Source organism: Anabrus simplex, chromosome 1 (genome assembly GCF_040414725.1).
Source record: "Anabrus simplex isolate iqAnaSimp1 chromosome 1, ASM4041472v1, whole genome shotgun sequence".
Classification (NCBI taxonomy): Eukaryota; Metazoa; Arthropoda; class Insecta; order Orthoptera; family Tettigoniidae; genus Anabrus; species Anabrus simplex.
The window spans coordinates 545320855-545344652 of NC_090265.1; the positions used below are offsets into that span (position 1 = coordinate 545320855).

At 40.2% G+C, this 23798-nt stretch overlaps 2 protein-coding genes across 2 annotated transcripts in view; one reads left to right on the plus strand and one right to left on the minus strand.

Annotated features, from left to right (window-relative positions):
- The window catches only part of LOC136857112 (probable E3 ubiquitin-protein ligase HECTD2), a 236724-nt gene that overhangs the window by 150264 nt on the left and 62662 nt on the right, over positions 1–23798 (minus strand). The window contains exons 5-6 of the mRNA XM_068225060.1: positions 14308–14454; positions 8738–8913 (exon numbers count right to left, since the gene is read on the minus strand). Of these exons, the coding sequence (XP_068081161.1) occupies positions 8738–8913; positions 14308–14454 (323 nt within the window). The remainder of the gene's footprint in view (positions 1–8737; positions 8914–14307; positions 14455–23798) is intronic.
- LOC136857113 (heat shock 70 kDa protein 12A) overlaps positions 1–23798 on the plus strand; it is a 560524-nt gene that overhangs the window by 119971 nt on the left and 416755 nt on the right. The window lies entirely within an intron of this gene.

Genomic DNA, 23798 nt, shown 5'->3' on the forward strand with positions numbered 1-23798 from the left:
CATCACAGCATCCGATAACACATCAATTGTAATGTTAATTATTAAATTATATTTCCGTTGATTAATAATAATAATACTTTTCGTTTTCCTGAGACGATATGCATAGCACGTATAGATTTGACTCTATTTATACATGGCGCAACAATAGTCATGGATGCTGATCATTCATCCGTGGAAAATAATAACCAGGGTGAGTCGCTGTAGCTCTCGACCCTGGCTTGGATTCGAACCCGGGGACCCTCTGAACCGAAGGCCACAAGAAAGACCTAGGAATGTAAAGGAAACGGCTGTGGTCTTAATTAAGGTACAGCCCCAGTATTTCCCTGCTGAGGAAATGGGAAACCACGTAAAACTATCTTCACGGCTGCCAGCATGTGTGTTCAAACGATGACCATTCATCCGTGGAAAATAATAATAACCAGGGTGAGTCGCTGTGGCTCTCGACCCCGGCTTGGATTTGAACCCGGGGACCCTCTGAACCGAAGACCAGAACGCTGTTCACTCTTCCTCTTATATACTTTGTAGTTCTGTTAGAAAATGTGTTATTACTTATATTCACATGACAATCATTTCTACTTATAACAGACGGACAGTTGTTATTGTCGTTTGGAGTGTAAAATTATACACTATATACCTAAGTGTGCACGTTAATATTAAAACATCTATTATGTTTATGTGTGATCTTTGTAGTGTGATGTTTTTCAAGACGAGACAATTTTCAACGACATAAAGCTGTAAAGCATAACTTCGGAATATTTGCATGCAAACATTCAACAGGCGTGATAATCTCACACTTAAGCAAATACATTATTACAAGTTGATGATGCATGTGGCTACTAGGGCGTTTGAACGGAATAAAGCATCCGACTAAGATGATTTATCATCTGAAAGTTTGCAACATACTGGTCAGATTACTTAGGCCTTAATTAAAACCTGATACGTCCGGACCCGCGGTGTAGGAGGTAACGCGTCCGCCTGTCACCCGGCGGCCCCGGGTCCGATTCCCGGCTGGGTCAGGGGTTTTAATTGTAAATGATTAATATCCCTGGCCTGGGGACTGGGTGTTTGTGTCGTCCTTAACGTTCCTTTCCTCACATTCAACACTCTACACTTTCTCCATTCCAATTACAGGCAGGTTAATATCATATGGTGCGAGTAGGGGCAAAAGATCTCTATAGGTCGACGCTCCGAAGAAATAGCACTTTAAAGAAGAAAAAGAACCTGACAGCCATTCATTACATACTTGTTTTAATAAAAATAAAGCATAACGGAACATTACTTAAACATTTCGACTACTTGAAAACAATGTCTTTGTTTACAAAAAAAGTACTTACAATTGAATTAACGTTCTCTAGACACAGAAAGCTACGCTTAGCGAGATAAAAATGGAGGGGCAGAGAAGCAGTCTTGCAAGGGGAAAGGGAATCAATCATGTCGTCGGGAATACGCGCTACCAACTTATCATAGAGTACGACTACACTATGTGTAACGGGTAATTAGGTACCCGAGTGTGCGAATGTCCATGCCCGAATTAACGGGTACCCGAATATTTTCGCTTCGGATACTCAATTATCCGGTCTCGTCATCAGCACTACTAACAAACTTGCACGCAATATTCATGCAATAGGCCTATCATTTTATGGCTATTGGCTCCAGTGAAATGTATTTATTATTATTATTATTATTATTATTATTATTATTATTATTATTATTATTATTATTATTATTATTATTATTATTATGTCTGCCCCATTTCTTACTTAATGCATTGGTACCGTGTTTGTGATGAACAGTGGTATCCTGCCGGAAATCATTCGTGTCACTGCGAACTCGTCTCAGCTCGTTTGGCTGTTGTGTTGGACTGTAGATAATGTATTAAGGATATAAAGACTGTCTGTCAGAAGCGCGTACTTTTGTAGTCGTATAAACATGAGGTTGCTAATGGTAGCTGCGGGATATTGAACCTCCGACCTCGATAAGTAGGGCAGTGTTTTTTGTCTTCCGTGCCTGCTAGCTTTGTCTCCATACATACGTCAGCACTACACCATTACGTAGCGTTCTTCAGGCGTGCGGCACAAGCCACCGTTTACAAAAACACGCACCCAGTGTTCACTGCCATTAAAAAGTATACAAGATTAGGAAAGAAAGAAGGGAAATGGCCATTAATGAAACTAAAATCAAGAAAGTACTTATGAAATGGTGATTTATCGGGTGATTCAAAAGGCTGGCCAGAAACTGAAGTAGCTGACACAACAATTTGGAAATAAGAACGTTTATTGCAAGGCGAAATCCTGTCCAACTCCTTGGATGAATTGTCATCGTTAAGGCTTTCGGTTCAGAGGGTTACGGGTTCGATTCCCGGCCGGATCGGGGATTTTAACCTTCATTGGTTAATTCCAATGGCCCGGGGGCTGGGTGTTTGTACTGTCCCCAACATCCCTGCAACTCACACACCACACATAACACTATCCTCCACCACAATAACACGCACTTACCTACACATGGCAGATGCCGCCCACCCTCATCGGAGGGTCTGCCTTACAAGGGCTACACTCGTAGCAATAGCCACACGGAATTAATTAATGTCGTTCCTGACATTCCCAGGCTTGCCCTCACGCAGAGTTTCGTACTAGGCCTATTTGAAAGCGTTGGTATATTTCGACTCCACGAAACCTTTTCAATCGTCTTGTAGATGTAGTTTTTCATCTCAGGGTGGAATTCTATTTTTTGAAAAGGATCGTGATAACAGAGTGTCATTCTCCCTAGCTTTTCACGTGTGATTCAAAGCCCGCCCGATGCACATGCGGTTTCTGAAATTAAACGTCACGTTCTTGTGATTCTGGAGGTGCTGTCCTTATGTTCACTATATCAACAATTACGTAGAGCTACAGGCTTTATTGATTTCTTACTCTTTTATAGTTGTAAATACTGGACCAAATTTAAACGTTAGACTACCAACTACGGAAACTTCATCCCCCTATTGAGTTTCAATTTGAAAATCTGAAACATTTCTTTCGTGTTTGTTCCCCGCGCAAATTTGTAGTTGTTACATTATTTGGAGCCTAGGGACTACGTAGTCGTCAATCCCATACGTGTACTTTGTGTGAATTCGTGAAATTTCTCTAGGAATTATCTAAGTGCCTCGTAAATTCTTTACTTAGAACTATATTGTTGCCTCTTTTTGTCATACACCTCTTATCTTTAAATCACAAAAAAACTGAATCGAGCCATCGTCACCTTGGTCTTCTTCCACTTCTCGTACGCTCGATGGTTATAATTAATGCGCATTTCCTTTCATTTTACCCCTGATTTTATATGCTTAGTAATACCAGAGGCTGGTCTATCTCAAAATGCTGTTTATAATAATAATAATAATAATCACCCTAAATTAAAAAAAATATATTACTGAGTGACTTCGTTACGTGGTGCGATCCTGTATTCGTTAGGTAGTGGATTCACTCACAACCATTGACAGCTTTTAATATATTATTCCGTGGTTTCCTCTTTTCACATAAAGCAGAGCCAGGACTGTTCCTCAATTAAGGTCATTGCTACTACTTTCCCCAAAATGTATAGCCCTCTGACATCCTAGTGTCGCTCCCTTGGCTCGGGGTCTGGGTGTTTCTGCTGTCCCCAACATCCCTGCAACTCACACACCACACACAACACTATCCTCCACCACAATATCACGCAGTTACCTACACATAGCAGATGCCGCTCACCCTCACCGGAGGGTCTGCATTACAAGGGCTGCATCCAGCTAGAAATAGCCACACGAAAATTATTATTATTATTATTATTGTTATTATTATTATTATTATTATTATTATTATTATTAGCTGACGTACCCGTGCTTCGCTACGGAATTCTACATTGCATGCAGAATTCTAGGCTAGGTAGTGTACACGTTGTGAGTAAAATTGTATTAAACTACATAGGTTTTAACGTTTCCCTACAAAAGAAGGGGGGGGGGGGTCGAACCCACTATTTCCAGGATTTTTTTTTTTTGCTAGGGGCTTTACGTCGCACCGACACAGATAGGTCTTATGGTGACGATGGGATAGGAAAGGCCTATGAGTTGGAAGGAAGCGGCCGTGGCCTTAATTAAGGTACAGCCCCAGCATTTGCCTGGTGTGAAAATGGGAAACCACGGAAAACCATCTTCAGGGCTGCCGATAGTGGGATTCGAACCTACTATCTCCCGGATGCAAGCTCACAGCCGCGCGCCTCTACGCGCACGGCTAACTCGTCCGGTATTTCCAGGATGTAAGCTCACATCTGCGCGCCCCTAACCGCACGGCCAACTCGCCCGGTGAGGTAATCTTTTCAGACATGTGGGCTGGCGGGATTTGCTACCGACATTAAAATACACAGCGCCGGGAACTTGGTCTAGGCGGTTGAAGAATTGATTCGCTGTTACCTAATGTAATGATGAATTGGTGAAGTGCCCATTTCTTTGTGAAGGTGCTGGCTATATACAAGCAAGGAAGCACTGGTAATTACGCGGAGAACTTTGTTCTGGAAGGTCTGTAGACGTTTCAGTTGACTGCGCGATGCTGCTCCCCATAGAGGGCAGCCAAACGTGATGATGGGGTGCAGGAGAGATTTATTTTATTTATTTATTATTTTTTTTTTTTTTGCTAGGGGCTTAATGTCGCACCGACACAGATAGGTCTTATGGCGACGATGGGATAGGAAAGGCCTAGGAATTGGAAGGAAGCGGCCGTGGCCTTAATTAAGGTACAGCCCCAGCATTTGCCTGGTGTGAAAATGGGAAACCACGGAAAACCATCTTCAGGGCTGCCGATAGTGGGATTCGAACCTACTATCTCCCGGATGCAAGCTCACAGCCGCGCGCCTCTACGCGCACGCCCAACTCGCCCGGTAGGAGAGATTTATATAATAGTGAGGTTTCCCAATACGTGCTAATACGTGAATTACGTCGTCAACCGATCTAAACATGTTTGTAATTTGTTCACAGCATCTTGCCAATCGAGGTGGAAAGTAAACAGAGTGGTAATTCAGGAATACCTGAAGAGAATACTGTAGGGGATGGAATTTTTCCTGTGACATTCCTGCTGTAATTCTTCTGGATGTTGAAGTAGTGCTATCAATACGAGGACAAACTGACTGTTTTTCAAGAAACGTTCGATTGTGGTGATCAGATAGTGAGGAACGCCAATACGATATAGACTGAAGATCAAGCCATCATGCCATACGGTATCGAAGGTGTGAGCTGTGTCAAGGAATATGGCGGTTGTGCATCTTTTGTGTTTGTAACCAGCAATAATATTTTTCAGAGACTCGAAGAAGCTGAATGGTAGAGTGCTTAGGGAGAAAGTCAAACTGGAACTCTGGGAAGATGATATTATGAATAACATATTTAGGTGCCCTCCGGTGAATATTTTTTTCAAGCAGTGTTGATTAGGTTGGAAGAAGACTGATGGTTCTATAGCTGAAGGGTTATTGGGTGGATGGTTGGGTTCATGGAAAACTATAATTTCTGCAAATTTCCAGGCTGTAGAAAAATGGTGGAGTCGGAGCGCTGGATGTAAAATTGAAGCAAGGTAGGTAAGAGCTTTATTAATGAGGTTGTTGAAGACTACATTTGTTTTATGTGAGATCATGTCCCGGCGACTTCTTTCTGTGAAGACTTTTGATAATATGACGTAGTTTCCTGGGAGAAGTGAATTCAGTTTTGGTGGATTTATCACGTTCTTAATTTAATTCAGGGTTTACTGAGTTGTCTGGAGTTTATATCTTTTAGTTTGGTGAGAATATAGCTCGTAGTGGTTTGTAAGAATGCTACATTGATTAATATCTGAACAGAGGTAGTCGTAATCTCGTAATCTGTGGGTTCACGAAGAATTCATCTGGTCGCTTTCCAGAGGCTGCGGTACAAGATGTTCTAAATTCGATTGCCAGAGCTGACCAAGAATTAAAAATGCGAAGTATAGTCAGTTAAGGATTTGTTCAGCCTCGTTACGTTTGGATTTTATGTTATGGCGGATGGAATAGCGGAAGGGAACTGATCATCCTACGACTTGTAAAGTGAAGAATTACTATTATATTATATTCTGCGGACAAGGCAGATACAAGGTATAATATATAGCTTAGTACATTCGTAAAATGATTCACCAGAGATATCTCAGTCCCCTGAGGTCAAGTTACGGTTACCGGGCTGAGTGGCTCAGACGGTTGAGGCGCTGGCCTTCTGACCCCAACTTGGCAGTTTCGATCCCGGCTCAGTCCGGTTGTATTTAAAGGTGCTCAATTACGTGAACCTCGTGTCGGTAGATTTACTGGCACGCAAAAGAACTCCTGCGGGACTAAATTCCGGCATCTCGGAGTCTCCTAAACTCGTAAAAATAATTAGTGGGTCGTAAAGCCAATAACATTATTATAAAGTTACGGCTCAACAATTGAGAGACTGAAGGGGAAAATCTCCACAGTGATGGTGAGAATTATTGTTTTATAGGACAAACGGACTATCGGCCCTTGTAGATACGCAGAAATAATATGCATCTTATGTTGCAGAGGAAATAATAATAATAATAATAATAATAATAATAATAATAATAATAATAATAATAATAATAATAATAATAATATATTTTTAATGGATCTGTACGGAGCAAAGTTTGGTTGTGTGTCTGTTTCATCGTAACTCGGAAACGTATGGAGGTAGGCCTATTTTAATGTACTGTAATTTGGTGTACGTTTAGGTGAAATATGTTAGATAGTAGTCTGTATACTATAAGGATAAAGTATATGAGGTGAATACAAGAAAAGAGAGTGACGGACAAGAAGGCAAAAGACTCTACTTGACCTTAAAAGTTATGAAATTCGCAAACGATTGTAAATGAAAATCTACCAAAAAAAAAAACACACACTTAAACTGAAACATATATACTCATATATCAAATAGACAGCTCACAATAAGCATTTATATGGTTTCCGAATTTACTGTTTAAAAGAGGTGAAATGTTCGCATGATTATTGCGAAAGCCTGACACACTTCATGAAAATTACCTCTACCCTGTAGCCGAATACATTTAATTACTATGAAAAATCTTTTTGCGAGAAGTACTTTGGATGAATAATTTCAATATATCAGAGTGTGGAACAGTTGGCCACATTGGAAGGCAAGGCGCACAGTTCCAGTTCATTCAGAGGCTTAGTTAATTGCTATGGATTTTCTAGTGTATATATCTCTGAAATTTATTATTATTATTATTATTATTATTATTATTATTATTATTATTATTATTATTATTATTAATAATAATAATCGAAGAGAGTGAGGAGGGACTTCTGAATTTTGTACGTAAGTAGGAGGTCGTGCAGCTGATACGATGCAAGAGTATGGATCAATGGGAATAGCGTGCCATGTACCGGAAACAAATTGCTGCCTATTGAATACTTTTGTACATTTTAAAAGTCTAAACCGGGAGGCAGATGCTTTAACAAAGCATAACTCTCACTTGTTCCCACTACAGGTCTACTACATTCTTGTCTTCACGAAATATTCATCAGCCAGTTGGACGAGCCGTTCGGGTAATTGACCTGCTATATAATGTAGTCTAAACTGAAAAAGCATGCATGAGTGGCGCTCGAATTCAAAACCTCCAGATCTTTAGACTGATGTATTGCTGATTTCTAGTAGACGATGTCCATCCGTAACGTTGCTTCGTTGTGTGCCCTGTGCGGAAAAGGTCCAATTCAGTCTTCCATACGGCGAAAGGCAAAATTATGTCCCGGTGGTAATTCTTTCCTTAGTGCAACGATAGGAAACTGATTTTGGCTCTTATTTCTGAAATTCTCTAGCTTACCTGCTTCGTTCCATAAGTGTTATTGCCAGGAAGCCATGAGGGTAGTGGCAATCGCTCCTAGCTTAAGGTGTGCGACAATCGCTCCCAGTCCAAACCTGCGCGTGACTGTCAGCATCCCTCGCCTGAGACAATGACCGCTGGAACAACCACGGGAAATTCCATAGGACTATTCTTTCACTCCAAAAATTGCACTTGCCTGCTAGCCCTACGTCGTCTTCCCAGAAGACCGTAGCCATGAGTTTACCAGCTGAGGGTAGGGTTTTGAACTTTCTCTTCGCGGGAGAGTTGGTGTGGCGCCATTCCATGGATTGCCGTTTTGTTTCCGGCTCGAAGTGTTGAATCCATGTTGCATCGCCTGTGGCGATGTTTGACCAGAAATTGTCACGTTCAACCTCATGACGAGCAAGCAATTCCGCACAGATGTTTCTCTTTTGCTCTTTATGGTCTTCCGTTAGGTGTCGAGGAACTCAGCGGGAACAAAGCTTTGAATACTCCAACTCGTGATCTTAATTTTGGAGTTCAGACATTGTGAACCATCGAAATTCCAATGGGATCGGTGTGCCTGCATGGTGTGGCAGAGTTCTCTGATGTGTCGTAGTCCAGATGAAACTTCCAAGTGAAGTGTGGCTCAGTATATACATATTTAACTTTCTTCTTATTTATTTCCATATTTCAATTTGTCTTCATTTTTTCCCCCTGAAGGCTGCTCTTGTACCCCACTTAGAGTCTCAGACGTACCCCTAGGGGTACGCGTACCACTGTTTGAGAACTACTACTGTAGGGCTGATTTTGCCGGCAAAAGCTTACCAGCCACCGACGGTTGTGGAAGGAATACGCTGCCTAAGTAATCTATCACACAAATTAATAATCTCGAGCACTTTGAGAAGCTTATGTGAAGTACTTACAGGAAGTCTTCTCGAGTCTTGTTCCTGATAGGATACTGTGGGGCAGGGCGTACGTCCTCGGTCTCCGAGCCAGACCCCGACCCGGTCAGGTTCTCCACACTCAGGGCGGAACGGAACCCTGACTCAGGCGTGGACACCGGGCTGCTCGCAACGTTCAGGTACTTGTTGTCACCATCCTGCCGACATGAGCTTAGCATTACTTACACACTTCTCTTTCTTTACGACCACAAGCTTTAGTTTACAGTAAAGTGGTACTTACTGACAAAGTGTATATGATTCTTATTCTTATGTAAAACCAACCAGTCCTACTTAATGTTTAGCTTATCCAAACAATGTGCTTTACAACTTCAACATGATGTAACTCGACTCGCAATTGACCTAAAGGAGTAAATATCATTTAATTGAATTTCCAACTCAAACGGTTTTCTTGAGTTCGCTTATTTTATTGATATATTTAATAATTGATTTATTTATTCCAGGTTAAAGGAGCATAATTTGAATAAAATGGCATCTACAATGGAAATGGCTCAGCGTGGGACATAGTTCACTGAAAGCAAATCAGTCACGCAGGTGCAGAGAAACTTCAGAACGTGTTACGGGAAAGCCACGACCTAATTGACCATCAATATGCCATCTCGAGCACGTTTCCCTGGCTCATAAATTTCTTGAAGTTGCACTTCTTGGCTTATTTTTATGGGGTTATATCAAAGTCAGAAAGTATAGAAACCTGTGGTGTATGGATGGCCGAGAGGGTATCGGTGGCTTCCTGTAAAGCTTCCTGAAGTTTCTTTGCTTTCTGAGAATCCGATTTGGTTTCAGTGGACCATACTATACACAGAACCTTTTCCTGTAAATATGGCATTTTGTTCAAATCACATACAATAGAAAATCAATTATATGTGAAAATGTTGACTAAACAAAACCCTTTGAGTTGGTGATTGATATAAATCAAGACTTTTCCTCTAATTACAAGTTGAATTACACGAAGTTAAATGTGAAAAATATATTTTTGGTACACCGTATTTCATTTTTTTAATAAACATCAAGAAAAGATTATAAATGCAGACCAGAATTCTGTCTCTCTAACAATACAATATTACTCTGGTAATGTTCATAGAGACCACCTCGAGTTTCTTTCACTCTCTGTAACTTCTGCATCTCTCAGCTTCTTCTCTTGGGCCTAACGCTCTATAGCGTTTGCTCTCCGTCACCTACTGTATATCCCCACCACGACCATTCCGTTTCCGATGCATATGCCTGGATATTGTGAATGTATCTGGTGTCAGTTCAAATAGCGACTTTTTCTCACTTAACTTTTCGACAGTTGATTATTATTACTCAGTTGAGGCTGTAGCCTCGTTTGTGCCGAATGATTTGACGATCTTTTTTTTTTTTTTGCTAATGGCTTTACGTCGCATCGACACAGATAGGTCATATGGCGACGATGGGATAGGAAAGGCCTAGGAGTTGGAAGAAAGCGTCCGTGGACTTAATTAAGGTACAGCCCCAGCATTTCACTGGTGTGAAAATGTGAAACCATGGAAAATCATCTTCAGGGCTGCCGACAGTGGGATTCGAACCCACTATTTCCCGGATGCAAGATCACAGCCGCGACGAACGTTCTGTCGTTCCTCAGTCTCGAGTTAAACTGCCTCGGCTGCCACACGACCCGCCAATTCCTGGCTCATATTTCCTCCTCCCAGCTATTGCTAGGAGGCGTTACGCGCCCCAACACAAGGTCAAATTGGATACAATGATCGTTCTTCTCTCGATCGTTATTTATATAATTGGAATATGTCGTGTAGTTTATAAATTATAGGCATGACAGAACTCCGTCCATTTCTGGGTTGACATCATAGTCAGTCATCTCCGTACAGGTCATGAAGACCCTCGGAGGAGTGGAAGGTAAAGGCTTCCACTATTCGTAACCTCGGCACTTGATGGGGTAGGGAGTGGTTAGCTCTGCGCCCGGCCGCCTTTGCCCCCAGGAATTAACTTGGTACTCATTTATGGTGTAGGCTGAGTGAACATCAGGTCCATGTGCACCTCCGGAAGTGGAAATCTCGTTTCTTGAATTTACGGCTTCCTGACGGGGATTCGAACCCACGTCCTTCCGGGCGAACCGAGCACGCCTTTACCGCCTCGGCCAGGCAGCCCCTATGACATCATAGTACTAGACCGTATTTAGAGAAGTACTCACCTAAAAAGAAGAGTCCTTTCGAGTTACAGCTAATATTTTATAAATATGCATTTTCCTGTTTTCCTTTCAAACAAAATACACCGAGCAAGTGGCAGCGCGTTCTAGATGGGTTCGAACCCCACTGTCGGCAGCCCTGAAGATGTTCTTCCGTGCGTCCCCATTTTAACACCATGCAAAATCCACGGCCACTTCCTTCCCATTTCTAGAATTTTCATATCCCATCATCGCCATAAGACCTTTCTATGTCGCTGCGACGTGAAGCGGATTGCAAAAAATTAAATAAAACGCATTCCCTCTGTTAAAATTGTTCATTTAATTTTATACGACTGTCAGTTAATGAACATTAAAAGAAGTCAACGAAATATAGGTACAAGAATCTCATCGTCATTTGTTGATGTGTAGGAGATATCCAACACCACAAGTGCAATGGACAATACACAAATCATCATCTTATTTTTTACTGGCAACAAGTAAGTGAAACGTTGTTAGCTACCTTTCAAAGATAAGTAGTTGGTCTCGCGGAATATTTTATAGAACAATTTATACAGTACTCGGTAAATCTTACACACATAGCTTGAAGATATCTTGAACGTTTAGGCAACGTTAAGCTGAACCTCAGGAATGCACTTCCTGTACCTACTGTAGGGTTTTTACAAATAATATAAAAACTGTTATTGTGTGCGACCTTTCAAACATAGATAAATGGCACCGTGGATTTTTTGTAAGACTCCTTATGTTCTACGGTTCTTACGCATGTTGTTAGTACATATTGTTAACGGTTTAGGCAGCGTAAGATGAAAAAAATGTTCGCGAAACGTCTTTTTCCCTTGAGTGTTACTGCTCGGCTTCCTTTCACCACGATTCAATATTTAAAACACGGAAGCCTTCCTCGGGAGATCCTCTACGCACCAGCTAAAAGAGCATACAAGTCTGCCTAGTTGTCCTCGATTTATAACCGTATGTACACGCTATACATATAAACCTAAAGACGTTCTGTTTTATACAATATATGTTGTTACTTGCCAGCACTATCGTAGCCCCTTTCGGTACTGTTGGAAGGAACTAGTGAATCAGGCGACAGGGGAGCTCCCAGCCGGCCTGGAGGGCATGGCTGGCATTTCCGTGTATTATTCGCGTCAGCTGGCTTACCTGTGTCAATATTCGCTGTTGTATCGTCCTGCTCTTGGAATAATGTTCAGCTGTTGCTGTTTAGTTGCTGTTTAGTTGTTCACTGCATGTGACTGTGTGAATTACTGGATTGCCTCTGGAGTCGAACCAAGGAATAGTAATCGTGTGTTGTGTAGCCAGTAGCACTGTGTTCAGATCCAGATGCTGTATCAGGTGACTGGACTAGGAGAAGTGAAAGTCAGGATTAGCCGTTCCGAGGTAATAGCAACGGGGCGGACCGCCCGCTGTGTCACTAGGAAGAAAGACTTGTAAAATAGGCAGTAATTAGTAAGCGTGGCCATTCATGGATAATTAGAATTGTGTGTGTATATATGTGTGTGTGTGAACATTTATTTGGTCATACTGAAATAAACTGAAATACAATAGTGTAATAAAACAGACGCTGTTTTATTCATAAAAATTATATATATATATATATAATCGTAACGACCGTGTACCTGTACATTGACTATTCTGTGGAAATTTCCGTACAGTTATCCGTTTCAAGTGTAATAATGACCATATGCATATTTGTTAACTTTAGTTTCCTGAAAGTCCTCATCTTTACCCTCCCCCTCCACCAAAGCAAGATTGAGGCACAATCTGCCGGACGTGTTAGAACATTGGAAATTTAGCAAAATTATATGTCTTATCCTGTAATCGACGGAAAGATTCCATGATCATTAAATATTTCGTTTTTTACCCCCGAAATATGTCGGAATATTGAGGCGATTTTAATGTCGGTGCAGATCTTCGTTTCGAGGTATTTCGTGGCTAAACGGTAAGTCGTATCACAAAACGGATGGCATAATCTCAGTTCAATTTGGAGTGATCTGCAACTTTGGTCCTATGACGTTTCATCGTATTTGTATTACTTATACGTTAGATTTGTCCCCATTTCTCAATAATACCTACATTTTGCTCTTTGTACACGTTTAATTCGTAGTTCGAATCACTTATACGAAAGGTAGAAGCATATAAATCTACACGAACATTGGCCCACCCAATATCCATACGTGAGCCAAATTTTATGTTTGTAGCTGTCATGTTAGTACCCAAAAGTAATGCCCTGTGAGAAACCTTACCCAAATTTCAACCTATTTGACATTTCTAACACAATTGTAGCCACAAATTGAGACAGTAGAAAATATCTTAAGACTGCTAAATGAGGCGTCTTATGGTACAATCAGTTTGTCGATATGATGTATCGTTTAGCAGCAGTTAATCTGTAAATGAAGGTTTGCAATATTTAAACATGCATATACTTCGTATGTCGATCTATATATATGCACTGAAGTCGATTTGTAGCGATGTAGAAAGGGTGTGTTTGCCATTATAATTAATATTTTACATCGATAGTGACTCTCAGCAGGAGGGCGTCTGCTATTGTAATCAGTACTCTCCACATCGACTTCGACTGGCAGTAGGAATGAGATTCTTCTCCAACTCCTTTGTAACTAGCATTAGTAAGGAGGGACTGCCATTGTAATTAATAATTCCCTTATCGATTTGACTGGCAGAAGTCAAGGGAACATGCAATTTTGTTCAAAACTCCCCTAACCAATTGTGTTTGGGAGTAGGCAAGTGTGACCGCCATTATAAACAAATTTACCCATCTAAAATGTGACTGGCATTAGGCATAGTTGCCTTGCTATTATAATGGAAACTCGCCAATACGGTATGACTATCATTGAGAAAAGGGGCATGTCATTATAATGATAACAGCACAACTCAAATTTGATTGGCTGTAGGGAAGGTGCCTGCTATTATAATGAAATCTCCTCAACTGTAATCTGTCTCGAAGTAGGAAAGGGCGCCTTCCATTGAAACGAAAACTCCCCAAATCGATTGTGACCGCGCGGTGGGTAAAGGGGCCGCCCATTATAATGAAAATTTACCTATTCGATTGTGATGGTAGTAGGCAAGTGAACCTGCCGTTATCATCACAACTCCGCAGCTCGCACTTTACATTGTAAACAACGTATGGGAACCTCCCCCCCTGCTGTTTCTGGATAACGCTAAGAGACAAGCAATTTAAGAAATCTTATTCACTGCATGTACATTAATTTACTTCGATATCCGTATACAATGTGGAATACCGTAGCGAAGCACGGGTACATATGCTAGTATATATATAGGGAGAGAGATGAAGTTTTGAATGGAAAGTGTGATTCATAGTAAAGTTTTGTAAATCGCTACTCACCCTGGATATTGGCGGCAGGGAAGTATCTGATCCTGGCCGCAGAAGGAAGTTCCCCAAGGAAGTGATGTTAACTCCTCCCAGGTGGCTCACCATGAAGTTCCCCAGCCGGCCGTAACGAGAGCCCTGGTGCTCCGGGGATGGCTCCTGCTGCCAACACAACACACTATATTACCAACCTGCAGCTACCACAATAGATAATATGTGAGAGAGCTGGAAGAGAAAGAAGAGAGCACCGAAAAATCTTGCTACCGTAAACACTTCACTGAGGAAACCATCCATCTTGGAGCAGATTGCTTTTGATATCGTCTAAAACGCCACATAACGACAAGTTTGAAGGCTTCGGTAATATTAGTTACTAATAGAAAACCTTGTCGTTAAGAGAACGATAGAAAGTAGTCCTTTGAATGGTGTGGAAATCATCTGCCTTGGGTAGGGAGATTATCTACCGGGCCATTGAAACGATTGCGCAGAAATTGAGATAGTCCATAGGGGAGTCAAAGTAAAATTTGGAAATTTCCACAAAAGCTGTTCGAACACTCGCCCACCAGTGACCTGCAACATATCGTAGTAACTCGGAGAAGGCGAATCGTGATTATCGCGAGTTACCGAATGTTTCGGATGAATAACAAAGTAACGTAAGTAACGAGCGCTTGGGTTATAAGAAAGAGATTGGTGTTGGTTGTGTGCTCCTCTGGTATAGTAAATAAACTCTAACTCTAACCAGTATGCCTACACGAATGAAGCTTCAAGATGAATGTTGATGATGGTATAATACTGTCGACCTCAAGTAGAAGCTTGGACACTGTTTCTGCTGGTGGTAAGAGAATGCAAGAGACAAGATCAAAATTATGCGTTGAAAATAAGATTAAATCTTGAGAATTGAAAGTAGGAAAAAGTCACAAGCTCTGCTTGTACTAAATTCGGTGAAGTAAAGGATAATGATATAAAGTTCACCGGATTTGTCCAGTGACTCTCATATAAAATACTTAACATTTTTAATACGACAACTTGGCCCTCCGTTGTTGCTAGACATTTGCGTTCTCAATTGAGTTTTAGTACGAATGAAGTTCATTGAGCGTCTGAGATGAAATACGTTTTTTGAGATGCTTGCGCTGAAGTATATGCTGCGTATATAGGCCCATTTAATATCTTCAATAGACCACAATTCACAAAACCAATTCAGAAAGCTATGGATTTAGGACCAAATATAGTAATGTTGTTGACCTTTTATTTATTTATTTATTTATTTATTTATTTATTTATTTATTTATTTATTTATTTATCACCGGAAGAGTTGGCCGTGCTTTTACGGGCGCGCAGCTGTGAGCTTGCATCCGGGAGATAGTGGGTTCGAATCCCACTGTCGGCAGCCCTGAAGATGGTTTTCCGTGGTTTACCATTTTTACACCAGGCAAACGCTGGGGCTGTACCTTAAATAAGGCCACGGCCGCGTCCTTCCCAGTCTTAGCCCTTCCCTATCCCACCGTTGCCATAAAACTTATCTGTGTCGGTGCGACGTAAATAAAATATCAAATATATATATTTCGACTTTTCCCCAACTAGAGATTGCCCCTGAGGACAAAGTATACAGAAATACAATATGAATATTAGAAGTAATTGTGAGTTGGTTAGCACATCTGACATACTGTTTGTATAAAAAGTTTGGGAGATATGGTTCTTCGGGATTTGGATGGAATATTTCAAGGCAGTCACTGCAATTTCTTTTATTAATGCTTAAACTAGCTGCTACTACTAATTTGTGGGCATAAAATAATCATAAAACCATTTTTTTGACTCTAACAGTTCGTTATATAAATAATTTTCTAATAGAATTCTAGTTTATTCTGTATCCATGAGGTAGCACTTATGAAATGCAAGGAAAGCGCTTGCGCCTGAATAAAAAAACTGCGGTTAATTAGCTGGAAAGCGACGTATCGCTTCACAAAGAATAACATCGAACAATACTTAATTTATAACTTATTACATATAATAGCGTCGGTTGAAATAAATAAATAAATAAATAAATAAATAAATAAATAAATAAATAAATAAATAAATAAATAAATAAATAAATAAATAAATAAATAAATAAATAAATAAATAAATAAATTAATTAATTAATTGATATATCTTACGCTCAGCTGCTTCTGTTAACTTGCACTGCACGTAGATACACGTCACATTAGTATTTGAAAATATGCTGTATTTGCGGTAGGTATACAGCTTACACTTATCCTACAGTTTGAAAGCGAGTGCTCCCTTACACCATGGAGCGATCGGCCGGGCGATGCCGAGCGACCGAAGACCACATCCGAACGCGAGCGATTACACCCCAACAACGTTCAGAAAAACCGAACTCTGGTATCCTTATGCATCGCTCTCTAGCAGCTCTTTCTCACCCACCACATCCAATGCAGGTGTCACATTCAGTGTCCAGTGTCTAACTCCATTGTGTGCACAAACGGCTATCAGTTCAATTATTATCAGTTCTGAATTGTTTAGGAATGTGGAGCATTTTGGAAAAATAAACAAATAAAATTGTCCATTATGTCGTTTTTTATATTCCAGGCTTACCCTGGCGGAGAATTTCGTCCTAGACTATTCAGTTCGTGGCTGCAAAGACCAACCTGGTACTAGAATATCAGGAACATCAACCAAGAAACAGTTGTCTGTCACCACGATTTTATGATTTTCATGTTATCACTTGCATTTTAGCGCACATACGTGCGTACCTTAATTAAGGCACAGCTTTGGCATTTGTCTGGTGTAGAAATGAGAAACCACGGAAAAACATCTTCAGGGCTCGAACCCACTATCTCCAGAGTGCAAGCTTACAGTTGCGCGTCCCTAACGGCTCGATGTTACCAATTGTTTGCCTCCTCTTTCTCTAAGTCTCCCGTGAGAGATTGTGGGATTCTAGTGGTATCAAGTTTCGGAATTGATGGGTTGTGTTTTGTAAATTTCCGAGGTTCCATCTGTAGTTTGTTTCGTGTCTGAGTCTGTTTGCACCCCTTCTGACTTGAACATTCATAATTTCTCTGTGGTTTGGATAAGATATTCCTGAAGGGTCAATCTGGAATTCGGCGATGAGTGTGTTCAGCGATCTCAATGTCATTTGTTTTGATGATTTCTTTTTTGAAGTGTGTTGAAATGATTTTTAAGTTGAATATCCTGCAAAGTTCGAATTTTTCTTTTGGTTGGTCCATTTAAGAGCTGAACAATTGATTTTATGTGCTATCTTTGTGTAGTTGTGCATTGAAGTCCCGTAGTAGGATTTTGGCATGGTTTTGAGTAATTTTCGATACCATTTCTTCTATTTCTCTCAAGAATTTTTCTTGCCTTTTTGCAGTCTGCTTCATTATCCTCAATGGTTGACATGTGTGCATTCATTAGTATGTGAGTGTGTGTTTTATTTGAACAATTTACGGTGATTGTCTATCGTTTGTAGGATTCACATTTGTTATTGAGTAGAGTATGTTTCTCCTGACTGCAAAAGCGACTCCTGAAAGTGGTGCACTTTTGAGAATTCGTCTGTTTTACTTTTGAAGAGTCCGTAGTTCCAGAAATCTATTATGTTTTCGTTAGTCAATCTTGTTTCTTGGAGTGCCAGTATCAGTATTTTTTATTCGTTTAGGGTTTGCTCTAGTTCATACAACTTAGGAGAGTATTTATGTTGTGTTCCGAAAAACGTTTCTCTGTTTCGGCGAAGTTGGCCAGAGTTCTCCGATTCCCTCTGGCCAGCCTCACCAGAATCCGACAGTCTGGTTATACTGTTCTTGACAACCGTGGATTGGTTACCGCCTGGGATAATAGTCAGATTTCTGTCACGCCTCGTGGCACTTAATTCTCACAAGTTTGGCTCAAAGTTCAGCTTATTATTATTATTATTATTATTATTATTATTATTATTATTATTATTATTATTATTATTATTATTATTATTATTATTATTATTATTTCATGATAGCTGAGTTACTTTATAAATGATTTCTCACCACGGCCAATGTACGTTGGTTATTTGAGATGAAAATTCATGTGTTTGTAGTTCATAATCCACATCAAATGTGAAATTCTGTAGCTCTGATCACTGTTTTAACAGACACATAAAATTACGAACTAGCTTCCATTATTAAACATTGGAAATAAACCTAAAACCTACCCGTTAAGCTCAAACTACACGTGTTTGTGGTCTATTTCAGACAGACTTATTTACTTGTTAATAAATGTTACTGTAGGGATCACAGAATATTGAGTACGTTCTTTTCTTGTTCACTCGACAGGTCGCGCATTGAATAGCGAGAGAATAGCAGCGAGCAAACAGCATGACACATGTAAAGGGCATCCTAATGGAAATCATTATTAGTGCAGTGAGCAGTTCCAGGAAGTTTGTTGTCCTTGTATGAGTCCAGAAATAACTTCAAAGGATTAATATATAAACACACATTGGATTAAAATAGAAAGGGCATAAGAAATAATTCAAGTGGGAATTTCATAGACAGTGTTCATATTTCATTTTAAACAATGATGACAACTTTCTCCAGTTTCTTCTAGTTGTTTCTGGGGTCTCTGGAGCTCCATGGAATATTTTGTGTCTTTGGTCGGTGATTTACAGCAGGATCCTCTTCTTGACTCCACGTGATTTTTAAGGTGATAATTCTACCCTAGAATCTACAGCGATTCAAATATCTGTCGGCTGGGTAGAACACCAGCGGCTTAGTCACTGCGTTAATCATGCCACGCTAATTATTAAATGTCGTAATTTAATAATAATAATAATAATAATAATAATAATAATAATAATAATAATAATACCGAGCTCGACGCTGCAGTCGCTTAAGTGCGGCCAGTATCCAGTATTCGGGAGATAGTAGGTTCGAACCCCACTGTCGGCAGCCCTGAAAATGGTTTTCCGTGGTTTCCCATTTTCACACCAGGCAAATGCTGGGGCTGTACCTTAATTAAGGCCACGGCCGCTTCCTTCCCACTCCTAGCCCTTTCCTGTCCCATCGTCGCCGTAAGACCTATCTGTGTCGGTGCGACGTAAAACAACTTTAAAAAAATTATAAAGGGGCCGATGACTAGAAGTCTGCCGAATCGGCTGCGCAGTCCGAGTCACGTAGCTGTGTGAGATTACATTCTGGAGATGGTGGGTTCGAACCCCCACCATCGGCAGCCCTGAAGATTGTTTTACGTGATTTCCCATTTTCACACAAGGCAGGTGGTGAGAAAACTATATCTGAAGAGTGCAACCTTCCTCATTCTAGGCTTAATTAAAGTCACGACCGCCAACTTTCCAGTTCTAGCTCTTTTCCAACCTTGCGTATCCCAGAACCTATTTATGAGAGAGGTGTTAAACCACTATTAAGAAAATGTTTGGTTTCTTATAATAATAATAAAAAATGATGTTTATTGTAAAAAAATTAACAACTGCTATAGATTCAAAGACACGCCAGGTTGTGAGAATACTTGTCCCGTAGTAGTTCTTGAACGCTTCGGAAACAAACAAGACACTACACAGAGTTGTACAATAACTGACCATGGATAGGAGACAAATCAATTGTACTCTCTGCTGTATTAGCGACGCTATTTTATTCGCTCTAATACGTGAACTTTCGGTTGTGTTAATGTGGCGCTTGATCTACTGGAGCATTGTCTATAATAGTGTCTTTGGCATGGATTAAAGCCGAGTAGTGACGACTGAAAAGCTTCGTAACCCAGGAAAAAGTTGCTCACAATAGAACTCGGCGTCAACTACATGATTCCTTGTAATCGACCAGAGCTGAACACCACTACCAAGCGCATCCTTTACTCTACATGAGTTTGCGAAAGCACGGTAAAAATTTCCACAAATTTAAGAACAAATATGTGTGAACATAAATTCGAAACATTAAAACGTTTTAAGAAACATCTTCACGAAAGTTAAGCTGTTACGAGAACAAGTTTACGAATCGCCAGAGAAATTGTCAAAGTAAGCAAGCATTTACAGACCCTGACCACATTAAAAGTTTATTGTAATTGCGGCTGAAGAACTGTTTGCCGACAAAATCGAACAGTGTAAAGCAATTAGCCATCAGCCAACACAGTGAATACGTAGAGAACTGTAATAATTCTGCCCACTTTACAGAAAAAGCGATGTATGTGGTGTTAAAATTTCAAAAACCGAGTGGGTTGCTCGTTCTGTTAGGAGTACGTAGCTGTGAGCTTGCATTCGGAATATAGTGGGTTCGAACCCTACTGTCGGCAGCCCTGCAGATTTTTTCCGTGGTTTCCCATTTTCACACCAAGCAACTGCTGTGCAAGTACATTAATTAAGGCCATGCCCGCTTCCTTCCCACTCTTCGCCCTTTCCTATCCCATCGTCGCCGTAAGACCTATATCTCTGTTGGTGCGACGTAAAGCCAATTGTAAAAAACAAGTTTCAAAATTTCTGTGGTCCTCAGTAACCATGGACGAATCTACAGATGTCGCCGATTACGGCTCAAATTTTGTTGTTTTTAGAGTGTTCCAAGTTACTGATTAACTATTGTCGCGGCCACCAAATTAGGCGGGTCAGAGAAATTACACTGTTGCCAAGGATATGTAGCAACTGGCGAAGAAATGTCTAACCGAACACATCATTTCGGAGAGCGAAGCAAGTTGTTCTCTCTCAAGCTCCTGATGTTACTTCATACAATGTTTCGAAACAAATTATACTACAAGCTTCACAAAAGACTGCTGATTTCAGTAGTATAACTATTTTCCAATAATTATTAAAAATAAAATCTTGAACGAGTAAATTTAAATCCGTAGGATCATGTATTGAACATTTCAGTAAGCGGTCAAGTTTTAATTTCTTCAGCCAATGAAATTTTGTCTGCGGGAAAAATGTAAAAAATCGCCTGACTTATATTTTTTATCTGAAACATATTTCCGTGAGTCTTATAATTTTCCTGGAAAATGGCCGGGAAAGCGATCATGTAAATGTCGCTAGCTGAGGCAGTTCGGGGCGTGCGCACCAGCACAGGCTGCAGGACGCCGTAATTACTTTCGGATTACATATTAATCTGTATCAGTTTTATTACATTATATAATTTTAAATATTTGAATACTGTATATTGTAGGCTACTGAGTGATATAGAAAAGGAACTACTTTAAAGAATAGGTTTAGATTAATTTACAATGAAGTAAGAATCGGTTTCTAGCTTCAAGGCAGTCTAAGATTTCTTAGTCACTGTCATCATTCATCTCACTATCTGTCGAGTCGTCTTTTACACTGATGATGAATGGCTCCATTCTTTCGTCCCTTACCATTTCCTTAGCCCAATCGTCTGTTTTAAGATTTTCCGCGCGATTGAAGCACTTTTCCCAGTCTGCAGTAGTCACACGGTCTATGGCTTCTGACGTGAGTTTTTCTACGTCCTTTATTTTGAACGTACGGTGTGAGCTCAACAGCTGCATGACAGGGAATGACTTGGGTAAGGTGGCCTGGAGCGGATGGGCTTCAGTATGACAGCACTGCACGATCAGCGTTGCCAATCTGTGCTCGGAGGTAAGCGACTCTCGACCATCTGTCGCTTCGCCGTTCCCATATCTGACGACAGCGCAGTTTTCCTCACCCGCCTAATTTGGTGGCCGCGACAATAGTAGATCTGATTAGCTTTCGTGGCACAACATCAGGTGAGTATATCTTCACGGGAGTGAAAAAAAACCTTTATATGTGAAAAGTACTACCAAGCGCATCCTTTAGTCTAAATTAATTTCCGAAAGCATTGTCAAACTTCTACAAATTTAAGGACAAATAAGCTTATGTTTTGAAATAAATTCGAAACATTAAAACATAGGGTTTATTTTCAACAAAACTGTTTTAAGAAATGTGCTCAAGAAAGCTGTTACGAGAATAAATTTACTCATTCTTGGCTCAAACGTCGTGAAACATATGGTGTGGAAAATACGTGTAGCAAAAATGCAAGTTTCATTGGAAAACTAAATGCATAATGCAAGTGATGTTAACAATCCCTTTACTGTACACTACATCCTCCATCGGGAAGTCTACTATAGGGAGTCGGTGGGCATGCTCTATGAGATGAATCCCGTGACTTCCGTAGTAAAATTTCATAAGGTCTCTTAGACTCAAACAACGGCAGCTTTTCTCTGGAGAGGTAGAATCTCTTTTATCTGATCCCCCATACCACACAGCGATTCGATGGCTGATCTGTGGTTCTTTCTTCTTTTGAGAGTAGAGGATGAAGTACTTCCAAATGATAAAACAATTCCTGTGACTTTCTGTCTAACAAGGAATGGTTGCAAAAATTACCTTTATTGGCTGTTGTTGCTCGTCATTTGAATGAATTGAATAAAATGAAACTTCTAAGGGAAGGAAATGCTATCTCTGACCTTTATACACATGTCAAACGTTTTAGACAGAAACTGATACTTTTTGTACGACACATTTCACAAGAATATTTCGCACACTTGTCGGTTGCCGGCCATTGAAGGGAGTACATGATCAACAGTTTCCATTCTTGTTTGCAAGAAAAATGGTAGGTGACCTGAAAAAAAAGAACAGTTCTCAGACAGGTACTCATATTCTAAGATAAACAAGATTTTCCAGAACCAATTTCCTGACGAAATTGAAGATATTGAAACAGCACTCCAAATGGATATCATTAAACTCCTATAGCTGATAACACCAGAAAGGACAAGTTTAAAGAAGTTAGCCTGGTTTAGTTTTGCATATATCTTCCAGAAGGAAACTATTCCAAGATAAAATACTTTGCACGGAGTTTTTTCTTCTCTTTCTGGGATTACCTATAGATATCAGTAATGCTTTTTGTTGATGTTCACAAAATCAAAATACAGAGGTAACTTGAGTGACCAATAATTGAAATATATTTTATTTATTCAACAGATCCACATTTTGACAAAACTCTGGATTTAAAAATCAAGTTTGATACATCTCTCTAAGGTGTACTGAAGTTTTCAATTGTACACCTGGAAACATTGTATGATACATTGATTTCTTTACAGACTTTTGTTTATGATAAAATTTCTCGACCCAGCCCCCACTGAGACGTAAACTTTTATATGTGGCTCTCAGGATCCAATAATTTTGAGACCCATGGCCTGAAGTACTTTTGAAAAGTTGTTTTGAGGTATTAGTTCGTGGCTGGGCCTGAGCTGCCATCAGTTAAAGAACACGTTTGTACGTCGATATGGTGGCTATGTGTAGCCATTGCGGCTTGGGAAACACCAAGGCTCGCTGATAACTCATGGGTGGTGGCAAGTTCCAGTTCTTCGAGCACGTTGGGCAGGAGCTTATAACCTCATATTATAAAACATCGATACTGGTAAATGTCTGCCTGCGTTTGTGCAGGCTTGTCTCGAGAACCACCGAAAACACTTAAATACGGTTTTAATCATTATTTAGACCATTTATTAAGACAAGTTTAAGGACAACGGAATAGAGCAGTTGCGACTTCAATGATTTGAATGAAGTCAAAGACGAGACGACT